General features: G+C 40.2%; 1 protein-coding gene across 3 annotated transcripts; it reads left to right on the forward strand.

Moving 5' to 3' along the window:
• The first annotated feature begins 8628 nt into the window (after positions 1 to 8628).
• Positions 8629 to 18970, forward strand: LOC115130073 (uncharacterized). Of its 3 annotated transcripts, XR_010465654.1 has the most exons (9): positions 8629 to 9468; positions 10208 to 10366; positions 10599 to 10766; positions 13678 to 13729; positions 13953 to 14142; positions 14258 to 14294; positions 14574 to 14818; positions 15015 to 18162; positions 18780 to 18970. XR_010465654.1 is itself a non-coding variant. In XM_065026951.1 (8 exons), exons 1-8 carry the CDS (start codon positions 9454 to 9456, stop codon positions 17941 to 17943), a joined length of 3795 nt encoding a protein of 1264 aa, XP_064883023.1. In that variant the 5' UTR covers positions 8629 to 9453; the 3' UTR covers positions 17944 to 18970. The 3 variants fall into 3 exon arrangements, 2 of the variants coding, with proteins under 2 accessions (XP_064883023.1, XP_064883024.1); XM_065026951.1 differs by having other exon boundaries at positions 15015 to 18970; XM_065026952.1 differs by having other exon boundaries at positions 8630 to 9055; positions 15015 to 18970.
• The last annotated feature ends 256 nt before the right edge of the window (positions 18971 to 19226 follow it).

Raw genomic sequence — 19226 nt, forward strand, 5'->3', positions numbered from 1 at the left:
GCCTACCTCCTCATGCCTTTTGCACACATTGTATATAGACTCCCCTTTTTTTCTACTGTGTTATTGACTTGTTTTAATTGTTTACTCCATGTGTAAATCTGTGTTGTCTGTTCACACTGCTATGCTTTATCTTGGCCAGGTCGCAGTTGCAAATGAGAACTTGTTCTCAACTAGCCTACCTGGTTAAATAAAGGTGAAATAAAAAATATAAAAAAACATGGGTAGGCAGACCATTCCATAAAAATTGAGCTCTATAGGAGAAAACCCTGCCTCCAGCTGTTTGCTTAGACATTCTAGGGACAATTAGGAGGCCTGTGTCTTAGGTATGTACGGCAGGACCAAATCAGAGAGAAAGGTAGGAACAAGCCCATGTAATGCTTTGTAGGTTAGCAGTAAAACCTTGAAATCAGCCCATGGTGGTGTCCCCATCCCTCCTAAGGAGGAGCCACTGAGACATGTGATGAGGCCAAGGAAGATCACTCTGCAAGGACGGGATAGGACACATCACAACACTGCTGCTCATTCATATTCAAACACACCTCAGAGTACGGACGCAAACATGGACACCCCCCCCCCCCCACACACACAATGAACTTACCTGTACATATCAGAATCATACATTCGACAGCCACCTCTTCCCCCACATGTATTGATCCCCCACCTCAAACATGTTGAGTCAATTCCAGATGCTGGAATGGTGCTGGAAGGCAGGTGCAGGTGCAGTAGGGCCTAGTATGTAATGATGTCATACCATGTGTACCCCATATCCTGTGTTTGTGTTGATGTTTTTAAAAGGGAGTCACACTGAGATTAAACATCCATTTTACCACAGTGCCCTGTAAAAGCTGTAAAAGTTGAAGTCATATTGAACAACTACCAGAGAGAACCTTCTCTACATAGGAATTGCATACCATATTTTTTTCCATACATCAAAATAATACTTTATTGTCAATCAGCAATTACTTACCTAGATAAGGCCTCAACAAGGCCCCAGTTAATGGTTGAAAATAACTTATTTCAGTGCCAATGAGTTACACTGAGTGTATAAAACATTAAGAACACCTGCTCTTTCTATGACATATGCTGAACAGGTGAATCCAGGTTAAAGCTATAATCCCTTATGGATGTCACTAGTTAAATCCACTTAAATCAGTATAGATAAAGAGGAGGAGAAAGGTTTAAAAAATATATTGTAAGGCTTGAGACAATTGAGACATGGATTGTGTATGTGTGCCATTCAGAGGGTGAATGGGCAAGACAAAATATTTAAGTGCCTTTAAACGGGTTATGGTAGTAGGTGCCAGCAGCCTGCGAGGCAGGGGGAGGTGTAGGTGATGCCGTTGTCTGAACACACAGGGTCCCACTCCCCAGCCAAGCAGGAGCAGTCTCTGTTACACTCTGACAACAGGCTGCCATCGTACACCAGGGGACCTGGGGGACAGAGAAAATGGCTGGTAATAATGATGTTTAAATAATTGTTGCTGAACTATCATTGACACAGGCACAGTGACAAAACAGCCAGGAATCCGGGCTCAGTAACAACCATACTGAATATTCCCACAAGAGGGAGCCCCGGCACAAGCCCATATGTGTTTTGGTCTAACTCTCCCTCATATTCCACTGATCAAAACTTTTGTTTTTATCAACCCACCAACCAACCAACCAATCAGATGTCATATTTACCCGTTGTAGGACACGGTCAGACCAGCCACCTGAACGTTGTCACACTTAGTGCCAGACTGCAGAGGGAGGAGGAGGTAGGCCATGAAGGAGGTGACGAAAGACAGCTGGGCTGCAGACACAACGCCAAGCTTATACCTCTTCATCAGTAGACCTCCCAGGAATATCCAAACTGCACCCACAGGCAGGTTCAACTCACCTGGAAAAGTTATACTCACACGTCTTTAGTGCTCCTAGAGTGCTGGAGTTTCATTTCCACTCATGTTCAACAAACCTACAGGGGATGGGAGAGAACAAAAAAAGTGTATTTAATGCCATTCAACATCAGTACTGACAGGAAGGAACATTTCAGTTGGAACATGTCCAGGTTCCTATGGCTTCGTTGAGACAGGCAGCCCAATTCAGTCATTTTTTTGAGTAATTGGTCTTTTGACCAATCAGATATGCTCTGAAAAAGAGCTGATGCGAAAATATCTAATGTGATAATTTACCATCATTATTCAACAGAGTCTCCATTTGTCTATATAAAGAGTATACTTATTAAGTTTGGGAATCAAAGTAATTTACACCTTGTTTTAAGGAAGCCGGTAAATCCCCATTTTCTATTGATTCGTGAAACATAGCAAGAATGAAAGGAATCAATTTATCATTGAATGCTTTATAAAACCCGCTTATTAAACCATCATTTCCAGGGGACCTCTTGTCCTTAAGGCTTTTAATACAGTCTTTTATCTCAATTCAGATAACTCATCATCACAAAAATCCCTGAAATCTTTATCTATCTTCTTAGCAATGTTTGCAACACGTCATGCTCTATCAACTGAGCTACGAAGGAGCACGTCGACGTCACTAGAATGATGACAAGCAATTTTAACGGACTCTAAAGAGAATCATGGAATTCCAAACTAATTTCTATGGCAACACAGTTGTCAATTTTGTAAACAATCATTTTCAAACGTGTGTTGCCAAGAGACATCTAACCGACGTTATATGGAACGTTTTCTGTGCGGAAATAACAACTTCAGTTTGCTGCTGACAACAAACTGTTTGATTTTTGAGACCTGAGAACAATCGACTGGAAAATGCCTGGGTGCTTTTCAAGACTGGCGGAGAGAGTGCGTGGACGTCGGCGGCCTACTGCATCGACAGGTTGTTCAAATTCATTTGTGGCTTGTTTTTCTTGTCTTTTTCTGTTTTGCAGGGTTCGTGATCGTCGACAGGTGGACAGCGACAGCGACTTCGAAGAGGGTAACAATGTCATTATAATTTGCGAAATGTCGTGTATTTCTATCATTCAGATGTTGTAGCTAGCTAGCTTACTAGCTAACATTAACTTTAGTAACTGTTGCTAAGCGATCGACTTTTGCTGCCTAGCTAGCTAGTATTAGCCACCTTGCTACGTTTTATGTCCTAACAATTGTTTATTTTATATTCCAATGTTCCTCATTTTAGAAACAACTGTCCTGGATGAGGTCCAGTTGGATGTGCCATTGGATGATGTGCCAGATGTTCCACAGCTGCCAGTCCTCCTTGATATCCAGAATGCTGCTATCATCCTTGAGGATGTGCCGGATGTGCAGACTATCCTTGAGGTACAATTTTCTGAAAGTTTGGGGTTTTATGTTTGAAAAATATCCCTGATATTCAAGTTGTGTCTCTTTGACATGAAACAAATCTCTTGTGTGCTTTCTACTTTAGGAGACCACTGGCAATTGGCAGTTGATTCCGATTAGGTTCAGCCCCCTGTACTGTGGGATAACATGTTTGGCCAGCAGCTGGCCTGGTACTTTAACCCAGAGTCTCTGGTCACTGAGCTCTCCAGCCTCATGGAGTACCACTTGGAGAACCTCATGGCCAGCATGTAGTCCTACTGCAGGGACCATACTCCTTTCTCCTTCTCTCTCTTTTTGAAGGAATTGAGGACTTGAAGTGCTTTGTTGAACCCTGAATAGTTAACACCCAGTAATTGAACGTATTCTCTTGTTTTCTCTCCCCACAGGATTCTTGTGATACTTTGCCACCCAACAGGGATCTAGACACCAATGCACTACATTACATGTCAATTGAAAATGTGGTTGTTTTGTTGTCCTGTTGTGCGCCTTGAGTGTCAGTCCCCTTAAGCACATTATTCCAATATTTCCGAGCTCTGAATTGACACAATGAACACTTTTGAAAAGATATTCGGTTAAAAATAAGAGTATGGATGACAATAAACGTATGACTTGGATTGTATGAATAATAGTGTAGTAAACAGTATCGCTCAGCGTGGGAACTTTTGGTGTTAGGAAAGTGTCCGTTATAAGTCTCCATGGCACGTATCACTTCGTTGTCTTGTTGGTAATAGTAAAAATGCATGACAGTCCGCATTGTAATGGTCTAACAGGTGTTTTTCATTTTGCTTCTCACATTAACCAGAAATTTGAGAACAGAATTTCTTACAGTTGTACCTATGATGCACAGACACACTAAAGCTGTACAGTGTCGTTTGAATAATCAGTTTCATTTATTTGCAGATGTATTCCCTATTATTTACAAATGGAAAGATGTAACATTTGAAATGAATGTGGCAGAACAGTTTAGCATAGAGTTCCTGTGGGTGTCTTCTCCTTCAGTCTGTTTGCCTCCTTGACCTCGTTTCTCATTACATGGAATTTCCCCAGTGCCAACTTCACACGAGATGGCCGCTGTCTACTGTCATGTGGTGCTGAATGACAGATATCGCTATGCCGACATCGCTGCTGTCCATGGTCCTGAAATATACAATCTCGGCTATTTGCATATGTACGACCGTCCAAACTTGACCCCACACACATACACAAACATTAATGCTAATCTCTCACACTCTTTTGAACATTGCACAACCTGCAACAAAACACTGAAAGAGCATTTTATTCCAAGTGTGTTTGTGTTTGAATAAAGCCCCGAAGAATGAAATCAATGTGTGGATGTTGATTGGACAATGTATATGTGCTTTGCAGAAGCCATTTTTTTTCATTCCCTGTAGCGTGTATTTTACTGGAGTATGATCAGATGGCTTTGTTTAAACCAGAATGAAGATTTGGTCTGAGAAACTATGTCGATTATAGCATGATAGCTTTTTTTTTTAATAAGGCAATGTATATATGACCCCCTTTCAAAGAGTCGCTCATTTATCACCTTCTAGCAGATATACAGTGCCTTCAGAAAGTGTTCATACCCCTTAACTTTATTCCTCATTTTGTTTTCTTACAGCCTGAATTCCAAATGGATTAAATTATAGTTTTTTTTTTATCATCTCACCCAGCTACAGACAATAACCCATAATGACAAAGTGAAAATATATTTTAATTTCTTCTCAAATGTATTGAAAATGAAATACAGAAATATCTAATTTACTTAAGTATTCACAATACCTGTTAGAATCACCTTTGGCAGCGATTAAAGCTGTGAGTCTTTCTGGATAAGTCTCCAAAAGCTTTGCACCCTGGGTCAATTTGTAAGTCGCTCTGGATAAGAGCGTCTGCTAAATGACTTAAATGTAAATGATTGTAACATATTTGCAATATCACAATATATACAGTACCAGTCAAAAGTCTGGACACACCTACTCATTTAAGGGTTTTTCTTTATTTTTACAATTGTTTACATTTTAGAATAATAGTGAAGACATCAAAACTATGAAATAGCACAATTGGAATCACGTAGTAAGAAAAAAGTGTTAAACAAATCAAAATATATTTTATATTTGAGAATCTTTGAAGTAGCCATCCTTTTCCTTGACCACTTTGCACACTCTTGGCATTTTCTCAAACCTTTTCATGAGGTAGTCTCCTGGAATGTTTTGCAATTAACAGGTGTACCTTCTTAAAAGTTAATTTGTGGAATTTCTTTCCTTCTTAAAGTGTTTGAGCCAATAGGATGTGTTGTGACAAGGTAGGGATGGTTTACAGAAGATAGCCCTATTTGGTAAAAGACCAAGTCCATATTATGCCAAGAACCGCTCAAATAAGCAAAGAGAAACAACATTGTTACTTAAGTCATGAAGGTGAGTCAATACGGAAAATTTCAAGAACTTTGAAAGATTCTTCTAGTGCAGTCGCAAAAACCATGAAGCGCAATGATGAAACTGGCTCTCATGAGGAAGACCCAGAGTTACCTTTGCTGCAGAGGATAAGTTCAGTAGAGTTAACTGCACCTCAGATTGGAGCCCAAATAAATTCTTCACAGAGTTCAAGAAACACACACATCTCAACATGCACTGTTCATAGGAGACTGCATGAATCAGGCCTTCATGGTCGAATTGCTCCATTGAAACCACTACTAGAGGACGGACTCCAATAATAAGAAGAGACTTGCTTGGGCCAAGAAACACGAGCAATGGACCTTAGACTGGTGGATATCTGTCCTTTGGTCTGATGAGTCCAAATTGGAGATTTTTGCCTTTCAATGTGTGTGTAAAGAATCCAGGGTGTTTAGTTGGGTCTACTCTTCATTATAAAACTATTTGTTGAATGGTTTAAAATCCATCAGAAGCTGAATAAGTCTTGACGGGGACAGAGCTTGTTTTGCCAAGGAAAGTGAAAAGGACTGAGGGAAATTAAAATGGAAAATACATGGAAAGGAACATGGAAGAACCTCAAAGAACATTGCATTTTCAAGATCATGTAACATCAAACATAACATCAAAATGCATCTTATATTCCTGCCCTGACAGAAAAACCACATGATTCCAACTTACATTTTATGTGAGCACAAATTTCATTTTGGAACACAACGTGATCACATTTTCACAAGTGTAGTTTAATGTAATTACATGTTGCTTTACATGTTATCACATTATCTTCACATAAGATTACATGAAAACATGTTTTTGGAACACTTCCCGTGTTCACATGTGAAATTCATGTGATTTTTGCGTAAACGCCCTGCAGTTCCACACTCAAGGCTCTTAATAATGCTTTAAATGCACATGTACGATTGTGCATGTGTAATGGGTTGAAAACAAAGTAACTAAAAACAGACACCCATTTATTATTTATCTCCCCTAATTGTTTCTGTATTTGTCTTAATGTATCTAAATTGTATTTTCTACATACTTTATCGTCAGCAGTCCATCAGGCCAATAGATGGCGCTGTTGCACTGTTGTAGCAGGAGAAACAGCAAGTTTTGGCCAAGCGCTCACCATTCTGCAGAATAAGGACCAGAACTTTACAGAGGTAAACTGTTTCTGTTCTTTTACTATTACAGGTATGTAACAGCACTTCAAACGTGCAAATATATACACAATATGTAATAACATGCTATTTAACAACTTTGTCAAGATATTATCACGTTAGGAAAGGTTTTGTTTTGGCTTTGTGTCGAAACTGAGTGAGAGAAGAAGGTGATTTACATTGAGTGAGAGTATATGTTAGCTTGATGCTAGCTGAGGTAAAAAAACAAACATTTACGAGTCAAAAATACTATGTTTACTGAGTAGCTGACTTGTACTGGATTTAGTCTAGGAGATTTTTTTTATCAAGAATCCATTTGTTAGGGATTTCTGAGTTGGTTTTACATGTTATTGGTTGTTTTGTGTAAAATTGATTTTTTTTTACCCCTCCTGAGGTGGAAGTTTAGTCGTGTTTCTTTTACCAATCACATCCTCTCAGATCTCCACAAGTACATAGGGATTAGTTGTCCATTTGGGATAGGACTGCAGGCCATCTATCCCACCTCACACCTTTACACACCTGGTTATCCATCCTTCTAGCTCTATAGGCCACAGTAGCATAGGTTACAGGTTTGTAGTCAAGCCACAGATTTCAGGTGAGATCCCATGATACACTCAAATCAAATCAAATTGTATTTGTCACATACACATGGTTAGCAGATGTTAGTGCGAGTGTAGCGAAATGCTTGTGCTTCTAGTTCCGACAATGCAGTAATAACAAACAAGTAATCTAGCTAACAATTCCAAAACTACTACCTTATAGACACAAGTGTAAGGGGATAAAGAATATGTACATAAAGATATATGAATGAGTGATGGTACAGAGCGGCATAGGCAAGATACAGTAGATGGTATTGAGTGCAGTATATACAATGAGATGAGTATGTAAACAAAGTGGCATAGTTAAAGTGGCTAGTGATACATGTATTACATAAGGATTCAGTAGATGATATAGAGTACAGTATATACGTATACATATGAGATGAATAATGTAGGGTATGTAAACATTATATTAGGTAGCATTGTTTAAAGTGGCTAGTGATATATTTTACATCATTTCCCATCAATTCCCATTATTAAAGTGGCTGGAGTTGAGTCAGTGTGTTGGCAGCAGCCACTCAGTGTTAGTGGTGGCTGTTTAACAGTCTGATGGCCTTGAGATAGAAGCTGTTTTTCAGGCTCTCTTGTTTCCTGAAGTCCACGATCATCTCCTTTGTTTTGTTGACGTTGAGCGTGAGGTTATTTTCCTGACACCACACTCCCGAGGGTGTGGCATAAGAACAGCTTCATTGGCACAATGGACAATAACCTTGCACAATGTTGTAATCTAACATTCTAATATATATCTGCTTAATTAGTAAATGATGTCAGTGTTGGAGCCCCTGGCTATCCATAAATGAAATAAAACGGAAATAATATGGTCCCGTCTGGTTTGCTTATCAATATAAGGAATTTGAAATTATTTATAGGTTTATAAGTATATTTTATCGAATTATATTTTTGATACTTAAGTATATTTAAAACCAAATACTTTTAGACTATTACTCTAGTATTTTACTGGGTGACTTTAACTTGAGTAAAAGTAAAGATAACTTAATAGAAAATGACAATTGGGTACTTTTTCCACCACTGCACTGGTTCAGTGTATAAGCCATTTAGTAATAACTTTTACCCAAAGCGATTTAGCTACGATCACGCTTGCTTCGTACCGCAAAGTATCGTTCCTAGAGATACTGAATATGCAGCTGTTAAGTGGAAACGCTATTTTCGTTTGAGTTGGTTGATCAAGGACGATGTACGGAAGCTTCTGCAACGAGTCGTCTGTATAAACAATAGTTCATTGCGGGACAAAGCAATGGCCATGCACGTATACATATGGGTGCTCCCGGGAATCGAACCCATAATTCTTGCGTAGCAAGCGCCATGCTGTACCAACTGAGCTACAGGACCACAGACAGCAATATCCAACGTTACGTTTCTCTCAAGATTAGAATACTTGTGTTGTAGCTATACAGTAACACGTTAGCTAACGTGCTAGCCACAGTAGCTAGCCAGGGCTACAGTTGGCATCCATGCCATACTTGTGACATACAGTTAATTCAGGTTTAGCTCATGTCAGCTACGATGTAGTTGGAATCATTTTTAATAACTGGCTCTCTGAAGTTTATTTTGCTGCCACCAAGGTGAACGTCTTTCTGCCCACCATCTTTTCTCATTTCAACTTTGACCCTTCGCCTCTGACCCAACAACACATGGCATGCTTCTGTCCTCGTTTATTCAAAACTATATTTATTTATTTGTTTTTTTTAAATCATATTATTGTACAAAAAAACGGAAACGTAGCTAATACACCAGTATTTATTGTTTTGAGTGGTCTTTTTAGTGGTATGGGGATCCAGTATTGCGTCGCTGATTGCATTGATTGACAGATCATCCCTGAAGTTGTTTTATTGCGTAAAAGTGCATTCACATTATGACGTTGGCTGAGTTACCGTATAAAATGCGATAGTTTATCTCTTTGGTAATCACTTGGTAAAGTTTTACATGATGGGAACATAGGCTCCAGCCATAGACTTTAACCATGGAGGATAATAAGGTAAGCCTATGAATTGCTAACAGAGAAGCCCCATGCAGTGGTGCAGGAACCGCTGCACCGTCTTTTTTTATGCTGCGGCAGGAACCACAGGGTTTACAGGACATGCCGACAGGGGAGCCGCAAGTAGTGGCAGCTGGGTGGCGGTGTGGGCTAACGTTAATGTGGCGCTAATATTATCATTTTTAATATTGTAAAAAAATGTATAACCTATGGGACTTGTTATACATCAAACCGTGCTTCTACACCTGCATTGCTTGCTGTTTGGTGTTTTAGTCTGGGTTTCTGTACAGCACTTTGAGATATCAGCTGATGTACAAAGGGCTATATAAATACATTTGATTTGAAATATGATCCTTGCAAAGATAACAGCAGTAGGCTATTTATCATAATTATACCTACATTATTATAATACTAGGTCACTCCATAACGCATTATTTACGAATCTTGATATCAGGCAATAGGATCTATGTGTATTATAGCGAAAACCTGTTCTGTAAAATGTTTTATATATTGGCAATTATAAACTGGGTGTTTTGAGCCCTGAATGCTGATTGGCTGAAAGCTGTGGTATATCAGAGCGTATACCATGGGTATGACAAAACATTTATTTGTACTTTTCTAATTAAGTTGGTAACCAGTTTATAATAACTGTGCATTGTGTCATGTGTAAGAACAGCTCTTAGCTGTGGTATATTGTCCATATCCATGAGCATTTAAAGAATGGTCTAATTTCTTCCAGAGTTTAAACGAAGATGATCCACATGATCATCAAAGTTTGGAAGGTCAAGTCCAGAAAATGAAGAATGATATCCTGGGTTTAAACTATCCTGAAGATAGTGAAGTGAAGGATCCCCTGCCTCAGATCGAGCTGAAGGCTGTGACAAGGAGAAAAGTTAAGGTGAGAGAATAGACTGAGGAGAGAAAGGGAAATCTGGGGTCTTACCTGTCCACACTTTAAACCTGTCCAATATGCCATATAACGTGTTGTTGTGAGGTTGGAGGGTAAATTGTCCTTACAACAGACTTCTATCTCTTAATATTCAATCACCAATTGTTTACTGTAGCTCCTCTCAAAGGCCTGTATAGCAACGGCAACATACAGTATGTCATTGACTGTATTGTCTTTTTAGACCAAGAGGAGGACCAGTGCCAACAGGTCCACAGTTGAACAGAGCACTGATACTGATGCAGCTGAGAGAGATTTTGTTGATAATCAGAGTGATGAAGATGAGGATAAGGTGAAGAAGGATCCCCTGCCTCAGATGGAGCAGGATGCCGTAAAGAGAAATAAAGTCAAGGTAAGGGAATAGATTGAGCAGAGATGTGGATATTTGTGATATCTTTCATATCTATAACCTGTCCCTACAGCATGTTGTTCTGAGGAAGGTAAATTGCCCATGCAATACCCTTTTATCTCCCAATAGTAAATCTAGGGCTGACCCCATTTGGTCGACAGTTTGGTCAATAGGCTATTGGTTGACTGGGATTTCTTAATTTGAGCAGTCGCAAAAGTTTTTTTTCTTCATGGTGCACATGGACGCCTGTCTCAGTTGACTAATCCATTGCCGAGGCCACAGGGAGGGCACAGTCCATCACGCTAATACGTGATACTGACATTGTATATGGTTATATTATGTAAAAAATAATGGTGCAACACTAATAAATCAAATATTATTTTACAACAAATGTGCTTTCTCCTGCATTGGATACGGTCGCTGTCCGTGGTTCTGAAACATAATCTTCAGTGCTCCGTAGAATTGCCGCCCTTTCCTATGTTGCTATGTGCATAATAGCAAAGTTAACCAGCATATTGGGATTGAGAACAATGCTGAAGAGAGGCAGCAGCAGAGACGGGGAAACAGCCCTTGCCTTAGCCTAATTGTCTAAGAAAACTGAGGAGAGGAAAACCCAACTAAATTAGGTCTATAATCAATAGCCTAATTGTCTAAGAAAATTGAGGAGAGAGGAAAACCCAACTAAATTAGGTCTATAATCAATAGCCTAATTGTTAAATGTGCCTGGCTTTGTAAATCATCCATATATATATTACCAGTCAAAAGGGTTCTTCAAAGTAGTCACCCTTTGCCTTGATGACAGCTTTGCACACTCTTGGCATTTTCTCAACCAGCTTCATGAGGTAGTCACCTGGAATGCATTTCATAAATTAACATGTGTGCCTTGTTAAAAATTAAGTAAAGGAATTTATTTCCTTCTTAATGCATTTGAGCCAATCAGTTGTGTTGTGACAAGGTAGGGTTGGTATACAGAAGATAGCCCTATTTGGTAAAAGACCAAGTCCATATTATGGCAAGAACAGCTCAAATAAGCAAAGATAAAACAACAGTCCGTCATTACTTTAAGACATGAAGATCAGTCAATCCGGAAAATTTCAAGAACTTTGAACTTTTCATCAAGTGCAAAAACCATCAAGCGCTATGATGAAACTGGCTCTCATGAGGACCGCCACAGGAAAGGAAGACAGAGTTAACTCGGCTGCAGAGTGTAAGTTCATTAGAGTTAACTGCACCTCACATTGCAGCCCAAATAAATGCTTCTCAGAGTTCAAGTCACAGACACATCTCAACATCAACTGTTCAGAGGAGACTGCATGAATCAGGCCTTCATGGTCAAATTGCTGCGAAGAAAGCACTACTAAAGGACACCAATAAGAAGAAGAGACTTGCTTGGGCCAAGAAACACGAGCAATGGACATTAGACTGGTGGAAATCTGTCCTTTGGTCTGATAAGTCCAAATTCCAACAATGTCTTTGTGAGAGTAGGTGTACAGATGATCTCCGCATGTGTGGTTCCCACCATGAAGCATGGAGGAGGTGTGATAATTTCAGGGCGCTTTGTTGGTGACACTGTCTGTGATTTATTTAGAATTCAAGGCACACTTCACCAGCATGGCTATCATAGTATTCTGCAGTGATACGCCATCCCATCTGGTTTACGTCTCCAGGCTGTGTAAGGGCTATTTGACAAAGAAGGAGAGTGATGGAGGGCTGCATCAGATGACCTGACATCCACAATCACCCACCCTCAACCCAATTGAGATGTTTTGGGATGAATTGGACCACAGAGTGAAGGAAAAACAACCAATAAATTCTCAGCATATGTGGGAACTCCTTCAAGACTGTTGGAAAAGCATTCCAGGTGAAGCTGGTTGAGAGACTGCCAAGAGTGTGCAAAGCTGCCATCAAGGCAAAGGATGGCTACTTTGAAGAATCTCAAATATTAAATATATTTTGATTTGTTTAACACTTTTTGGTACCTCCATGATTCCATGTGTTATTTCATAGTGTTGATGTCTTCACTACTATTCTACAATGTATAAAATAGTACAAATAAAGAAAAGCCTTGAATGAGTAGGTGTGTCCAAACTTTTGACTGGTACTGTATACATATATTCAGGAGTAAGACAGATATAGGTTCTGTTGCCTGTTTGAGTATTTGTTTAATAGAGCACCAAGCCTCATGCACTGGCAAAATGTTGAATTAAGCAATTTCACAGATTCGGCTGTTTTTAATCTTTGCTATGTTGTAATAATGGCTTTATCATTTTTAGTCGTTAGAACAGACTGGTATTGCTTAACATTTGCTTAACCTTTCGCGCATAGGGGGCAGTATTTCCGTTTTTGGCTAAAAAACGTACCAATTTGAAACGGCCTATTTCTCAGCCCCAGAAACTAGAATATGCATATAATTGTCAGATTAGGATAGAAAACACTCTAAAGTTTCCAGAACTGTAAGGAAGAAACTAAATGGCTGAAATGATGTTGCGTCTTCAGCATGGACAGCACAATAAACACTTGCTGTTATGTGGTGCCTTTTCGCTGCAGTAGGGAGGAGAGCGAGACAACGTGCGCCTGTCACACAGGCACTCGCTGTCATTTATTTTAATACAGTGTCACCATCAGGCTCTTTCTTGAGTCATTTGTGTGTCTTAATTATTTAATCAAACAGTGTGCTCAAAGCATCAGACAAGCTCAGTGCCTATGTAGGTGATTGTATTCAAACACATAGGGTGTGTCTGATATGGAAAAATACATTTTAACATTAGAACAGGATGACTCTCGGTCGACAAAGATATTTTTTTGTTGGGGACAGCCCTACAATCAGTCTTACCCTTGCTCTACTCAAAGGGCTGTATTGGAATGGCTTCATACAGTATCTACGTGTATATCATTGACTGTATTGTCTTTTTAGACCAAGAGGACCAAGAGAAACAAAGTGGAGCAGATCACTGATACAGATGCAGGTCATAAATTAAACTCTAATTTCACTGAATGTAATCCTTTTGCATGTTAATGTAATTTAGTATGGACATCTATTGAGCAGAGGACTAATAGCAGAGTGCACATGTTATACTTTCTTGGGTACTTAACTTCACAAAGTACACAAAATTAGCTAATACATACTTGCCTCAGAAGGTTACATGTTTTCTGACTTCTTTACCTTGGTGAATGCTGCTTTGGACACAGGTCCCTCTACATCTGTGGAATTTTCTGGGATGACAGTTCAGGGGACATCTCACCAGGGACAATCTAATGAAAAGATCCTAAGTGAGTGTGTCTCCAGGGCCTGTCAGACCAGGGCTCTTGACCTCCCGCCAATCGATCCGGATGCTTTCAACCCGATTATCATCCGTTTTCTGGAAAAACTTACTGAGGAGTATGTCCAAACTTCTATTGTAGTATTTGAATGCAATGTCATCTGGAGGATTTTATAAACTGTATGTGTGTTGGTGTGCTTTTTGGTGCTAAAAACATCTAATTATCTCCTATAGGCAATGGAGGCAGTTAAGCATTGGCAGGATGGACCCTGTAAGTCCCTTAATAACCCTGACAATGATTCATAGATATATTAATAGATGTTTCAAGAAAATTAGATACAAACCTTTTATCTATCTACAGTATCCTCCACATTATCACAAACAGTTACATTCAAATAGCTTTTTAGTAGCCTACTGCTTTTCATGCTTTCCAATGTATGCCACTTTCATGATTCTCATGAACATATGTGAGATTGTTGGTATCTCTTCGAGGAGCTTGGTTTCAGAGCCCGGCTATGAGTAATCTACCTACACTGTTTCGGTCCTACAGGTGATGAGGGCATTGCTTGCAGAGATGTGCCTGGAGATTGTGCGGTTTGTATCTGAGGCCATCCTGGAGGTCATCATCCCTGCAATTTTCCGTTTTGTACGGATATACAGCCATGTGTCTCCAGTATCCGGCAAGTCTCTGACAGAATCAGAGAGATCCTCTAGCACAAACCTGAAGGTTCGCAAGAGAGGCAGCAGCAAATCCTCAAGGTCTTGCACGGCCAAATCAAGCTCCTCTCGTAATGGGTATGTTCAGTCATTCCTAAAGAAACCGGTTTCACCTAACTATTCATAACCCATTTTGTGAAAATATGTCTTGTTATCTGTATAACAGTTTACTCTTCATGACCAGTTTAACTGATTATTGAATTATGCATTAATGTCACTACCGTGTCTACTATTGAATATGGAATGCTGTATTGTTTGCTTTGTATTCTCAAAGGTCTCAGACAGTGTTGCCAAATACTCAGGGAGATGGTGAGTCGATATCATCTGAGCCACTCAGTGACTTTTTTGGGATCACTGAGGACAGTCTCCTCACTGGTGTCCAGGATTCCTTCAAAGAGTCGCTGAACAATGTCCTCTGTATCCAAAGAGAGGGCCAGGTAGACACTCAAAGTCTATCCCAGGTTATTGTTGGAGAAGTGTCAAAGAAGGTCAATTCCATAATCTCTGTGGCCATCCAAACTCCCGTCTCTGGGCGAATGTCCCCTGTCATTTTTGCCAGTGGTGGTGTCTCCAGCACCAAGGTGGTTGAGGAGATGGTGTCTGGCGTTTCCAACATACTTCAGATGTACATTAATGGGAAGAGTGTTGAGCAGAGTGTTGTTCTCAGAGAGGATAGAGTTGAGGTGGATATGACACATTTAACAGGACAGGTCATGACAGCCCTCAGTGGCACTGTTTTGAACTTCAGCAATAAGGAGGAAAATGATCCCGACAAGAGGGAACTGCTTTGTGTTGTTGCTGACCATATGAAGATGCTTGAAGCTTGTAAAAGTCCTGAGGAGATGCTAAAACAAGGAGAGAGCAACCTCAATATCAAAGGTGCCAAATCTAGTCTTCGTCTGTCAACACAAAGTATGGACAGACTACTCACTGAGGAGTTTCAGACCAAGGCCACTGAATCGATCCGGGAGATTGTTAAAAGATTCAGGGGTTGTACATCATGTTGTTCTGGCACTACATCATCTAGTCCAACTCCTAGGATTGGTGAGATCAGAGACCTTATGATTGAGCCTGAGGCCTCTGAGTTGGTAAGTACCTTTGTTTCAGACATGGACAATGTTACCCAGTTTATCAGGGCATCCTGCTCTCCTGCACAGAGTGAGCAGATCCTTCTTGAAAACCATCAGAGTAAGATCTGGTCTTACACTGTTGGCTGTTACTACGACATGAAAAATACGCTGAAGAGGATTCTTACCTGTCCAGAAAAAGGGGATCTCGCAAGTACATTTGTGGAGAGCACAAAAGATTATTTCACAATGGTTCCAACTTTGTGCCTGGACGTTGGTCATTCCAGTAATGGTGAGGCTGACACATCCGACTCCATTTCTTGTAAACCACTTTTAATAACCCCCTCATCTATGAATGAACAAAAAGGACAAAGTGAGACCCCAAAACCTTTCTTGGCTCTCAAAAAGTATTTGCAAGACCAAGTCCTCCTTGACACCACAAAAGCGATTGCCAGCCAGGTTCTAGTCTTGTATAAGACTGAGTTGATGGAGAAGTTCTCATCTTCTGTTGGAGAGTGTGATTCTGAAGAGTCTCTGGAGGCCATTCTATTTGTGGATGGCATCATGTCTGACTTGAATGGTTTCACCAGTTCTTGTTCCGCCTCACCATCTGAGTTGTTAGACAGTGAACAATGTCTCTCCCATCTCACTTTTCCACTTGGTATGCAGGACAGCACCACCAACAGTGAATCTACCCAGAGTCTTCCAGTTATAAATATGAAGAAACTCTCCAGTGTGTCTTTCCAGACAAAGGCTAGAAAGGCAGTGAGTGAAGCTCTGAGATCTGTCAACCCCTTTACAAACAGCTTACTGGGAGACTCTGAAGCATCTAAATTACTGGACACTTTTGTAACAGATGTGGAGACTATTGTTCAGTCCATGCAGGCACATGAATCTGAAATTCTCAGAATTTCAAAAGTGAGCACCCTTTCTGCTGCTCGTATTATATATCATAGATTTCGAGAAATGCTGAGGCGGTTTCTCACTCCCTGCCAAGACTCTGTAAAGGTCATTGATGGTGTTACACCAATACATGATGAGACTCTCAAACAGGCTCCTAGTGAAAGTTTAGATTCTCAGGTGACTTGTAATAGTGATTCTCCTGAAATCCAAGCGGACCTTCAAACCTGTACCAAGGAGGTCATTAGTCAGATCCTCACTGTGTATCACTCTGAGGAATCCATGGAGAAATGCCTCTCTAGCCTAAAAGGAGATACAGAAGACATGTCCAAGCTTTTGGATGCCGTTGTTTCTCAGATTGACGTCCTTGCCGCCTCCAAATCATATTTATCTGTTGATGACTATGCTGTCAATACACAGGACAATTTGCATGGTGAGATCAACAATGATGAAGAGGAAGCATCCTCTAGAAGTCTTAAATCCACAGCCTTTGACAAACTATGTACTGATGAGTTTCAAACTAAAGCCTCACATTTGGCTGCTGGGATCCTCCAATCAGGGTTGATTGGCATTGTAAATACCAGCCTTGATGGTAGAAGTGCAGAGTCCAGTAATGATGGTGATGATAGAGATGTCAAAACCCTTCAGAACCGTGGAACTCCACCTTTGTTCACCTCTTCTCTACACACCAATTCTGCAGCATCCAACATCGTCATAAGCATCACTAAAGACCTTAATAGCTTCACCCAGATGACTAAAATGTCTGATGCTTCAGTGTCTGGCCAGTTAGAGAGATCCCTGTCAGCTTCAACCCTTCCTGTCAGTGTTCACAACGGGGTCAATGTGAAAGGAAAGTTCATTTGGCCAGGCACTGTTAACCTGTTCAACAATGTGTTCATCAAGGTCAAGGATTTTTTTGCCCAGCAACAACCGGTACTCCTAGACAATGTGGTTGAGGCCCCCAAACATGCCGAATCCATATGCAGAACAGCTACTTCTACACAAATGACTTACAGTGAACATGAAGGCAGCCAGACCAGCATGGTAAATTATTCCAAAGCCTTAATTAGTCAGACTTTGATGACAATCCAGAGGAGAGTGTCTATGTCAGAGAGGATGAGCACCTCAGAGAAAGGCCTCTTGACTCGTTCCATCGTGGGCTCCATGTTGGAGGATGTTGACATGGTGAGAACTGATGGACACGAGATACACCGGCCATCCTCCTCAAAGTCCTGAATGATGAATGGCACGACAATGGGCCTAAGGATCTCGTGACGGTATCTCTGTGCATTCAAATTGCCATTGATAAAATGCAATTGTGTTCGTTGTCCGTAGCTTATGCCTGCCCACACCATAACCCTACAGCCAACACGACGCCATATACGTGGTCTGTGGTTGTGAGGCCGGTTGGACATACCGCCAAATATTCTAAAACGACATTGAAGGCGGCTTATGGTAAGGAAATAAACATTCAATTCTCCGGCCACAGCTCTGGTGGACAGCATGCCAATTGCACGCTCCCTCAAAACTAGTCAACCAGCGTTTATCCTTGCTTCTATTTTTCTCAGTCTGTCTCAGAGACATCTGTGGCATTGTGTGGTGTGACAAAACTGCACATTTTAGCGTGGCCTTTTATTGTCCCCAGCACGAGTTGCACCTTTGTAATGATCATGCTTTTTAACCCACAAGAGTCTAAGCCCTGTTTAGGCCGAGGGGTTTGTATCGGCCTTACTGCTATTTGCCCATACAAACACATTGAACAACAGATTCACTACATGGAACTGAAGTGTCTGTCCTAAATCTGAGAGATAGAAGTTGACGAATATATTTATATGTATATATATTTTTTGCATGTTTTTATCCACTTTTTGGCACTAAACAGTCTAAGCCCTTGGGGGGCCTATGTAACACTTCTGCGTTAAATAGGCGGATTGAGACTGCTAGGATACCTGCCGCCCTACATTTGTAAATGATGTAGAATATTACAATTTAAATAATAATAATGCAATACTAATTCTTCACACTAACTAGGGTCAGTAAAAGAAAATGTTATGTTTACATTTTTTTTCCAGAAATTGTCAATGATCAAGAATCCTGCCGAACAGAGAGTGTGTGCTCCACCAAGAAGAAACCAAGGAAGCGTTCGCTCATTTCCAGGATGTTTTCAGCTATAGGCAAAGCCTTGTCCAGTCCCTTTACTTCCTGCTATAAAAAGAAGAGCACCTAATCTATATTTCAAAATAAATATTTGAAATGAACATAATTGCATTAATGTTTCATGTTGAGTGTTTTTCATTTTTCATTATATATTATTGGATGATATAAAGTGTAGTAGTAGAAGTTGTATAGTTGACTATACTTTTAAGATACATTACAAAATAATAAGAATAGTGTGCACTTCTAGGTACAGTTGAAGTCTGATGTTTACATACACCTTAGCCAAATACATTTAAACTAAGTTTTTCACAATTCCTGACATTTAATCCTAGTAAAAAATCCCTCTTAGGTCAGTTAGAATC

Source organism: Oncorhynchus nerka, linkage group LG13 (genome assembly GCF_034236695.1).
Source record: "Oncorhynchus nerka isolate Pitt River linkage group LG13, Oner_Uvic_2.0, whole genome shotgun sequence".
Taxonomy (NCBI): Eukaryota; Metazoa; Chordata; class Actinopteri; order Salmoniformes; family Salmonidae; genus Oncorhynchus; species Oncorhynchus nerka.

Bases quoted from the DNA above. Each gene is read 5' to 3' on its own strand.
- LOC115130073 (XM_065026951.1), top strand. The intron at 14,143-14,257 runs GTATGTCCAAAC...TATCTCCTATAG, and splicing joins CTGGAAAAACTTACTGAGGA to GCAATGGAGGCAGTTAAGCA. The intron at 14,295-14,573 runs GTAAGTCCCTTA...TCGGTCCTACAG, and splicing joins GCATTGGCAGGATGGACCCT to GTGATGAGGGCATTGCTTGC.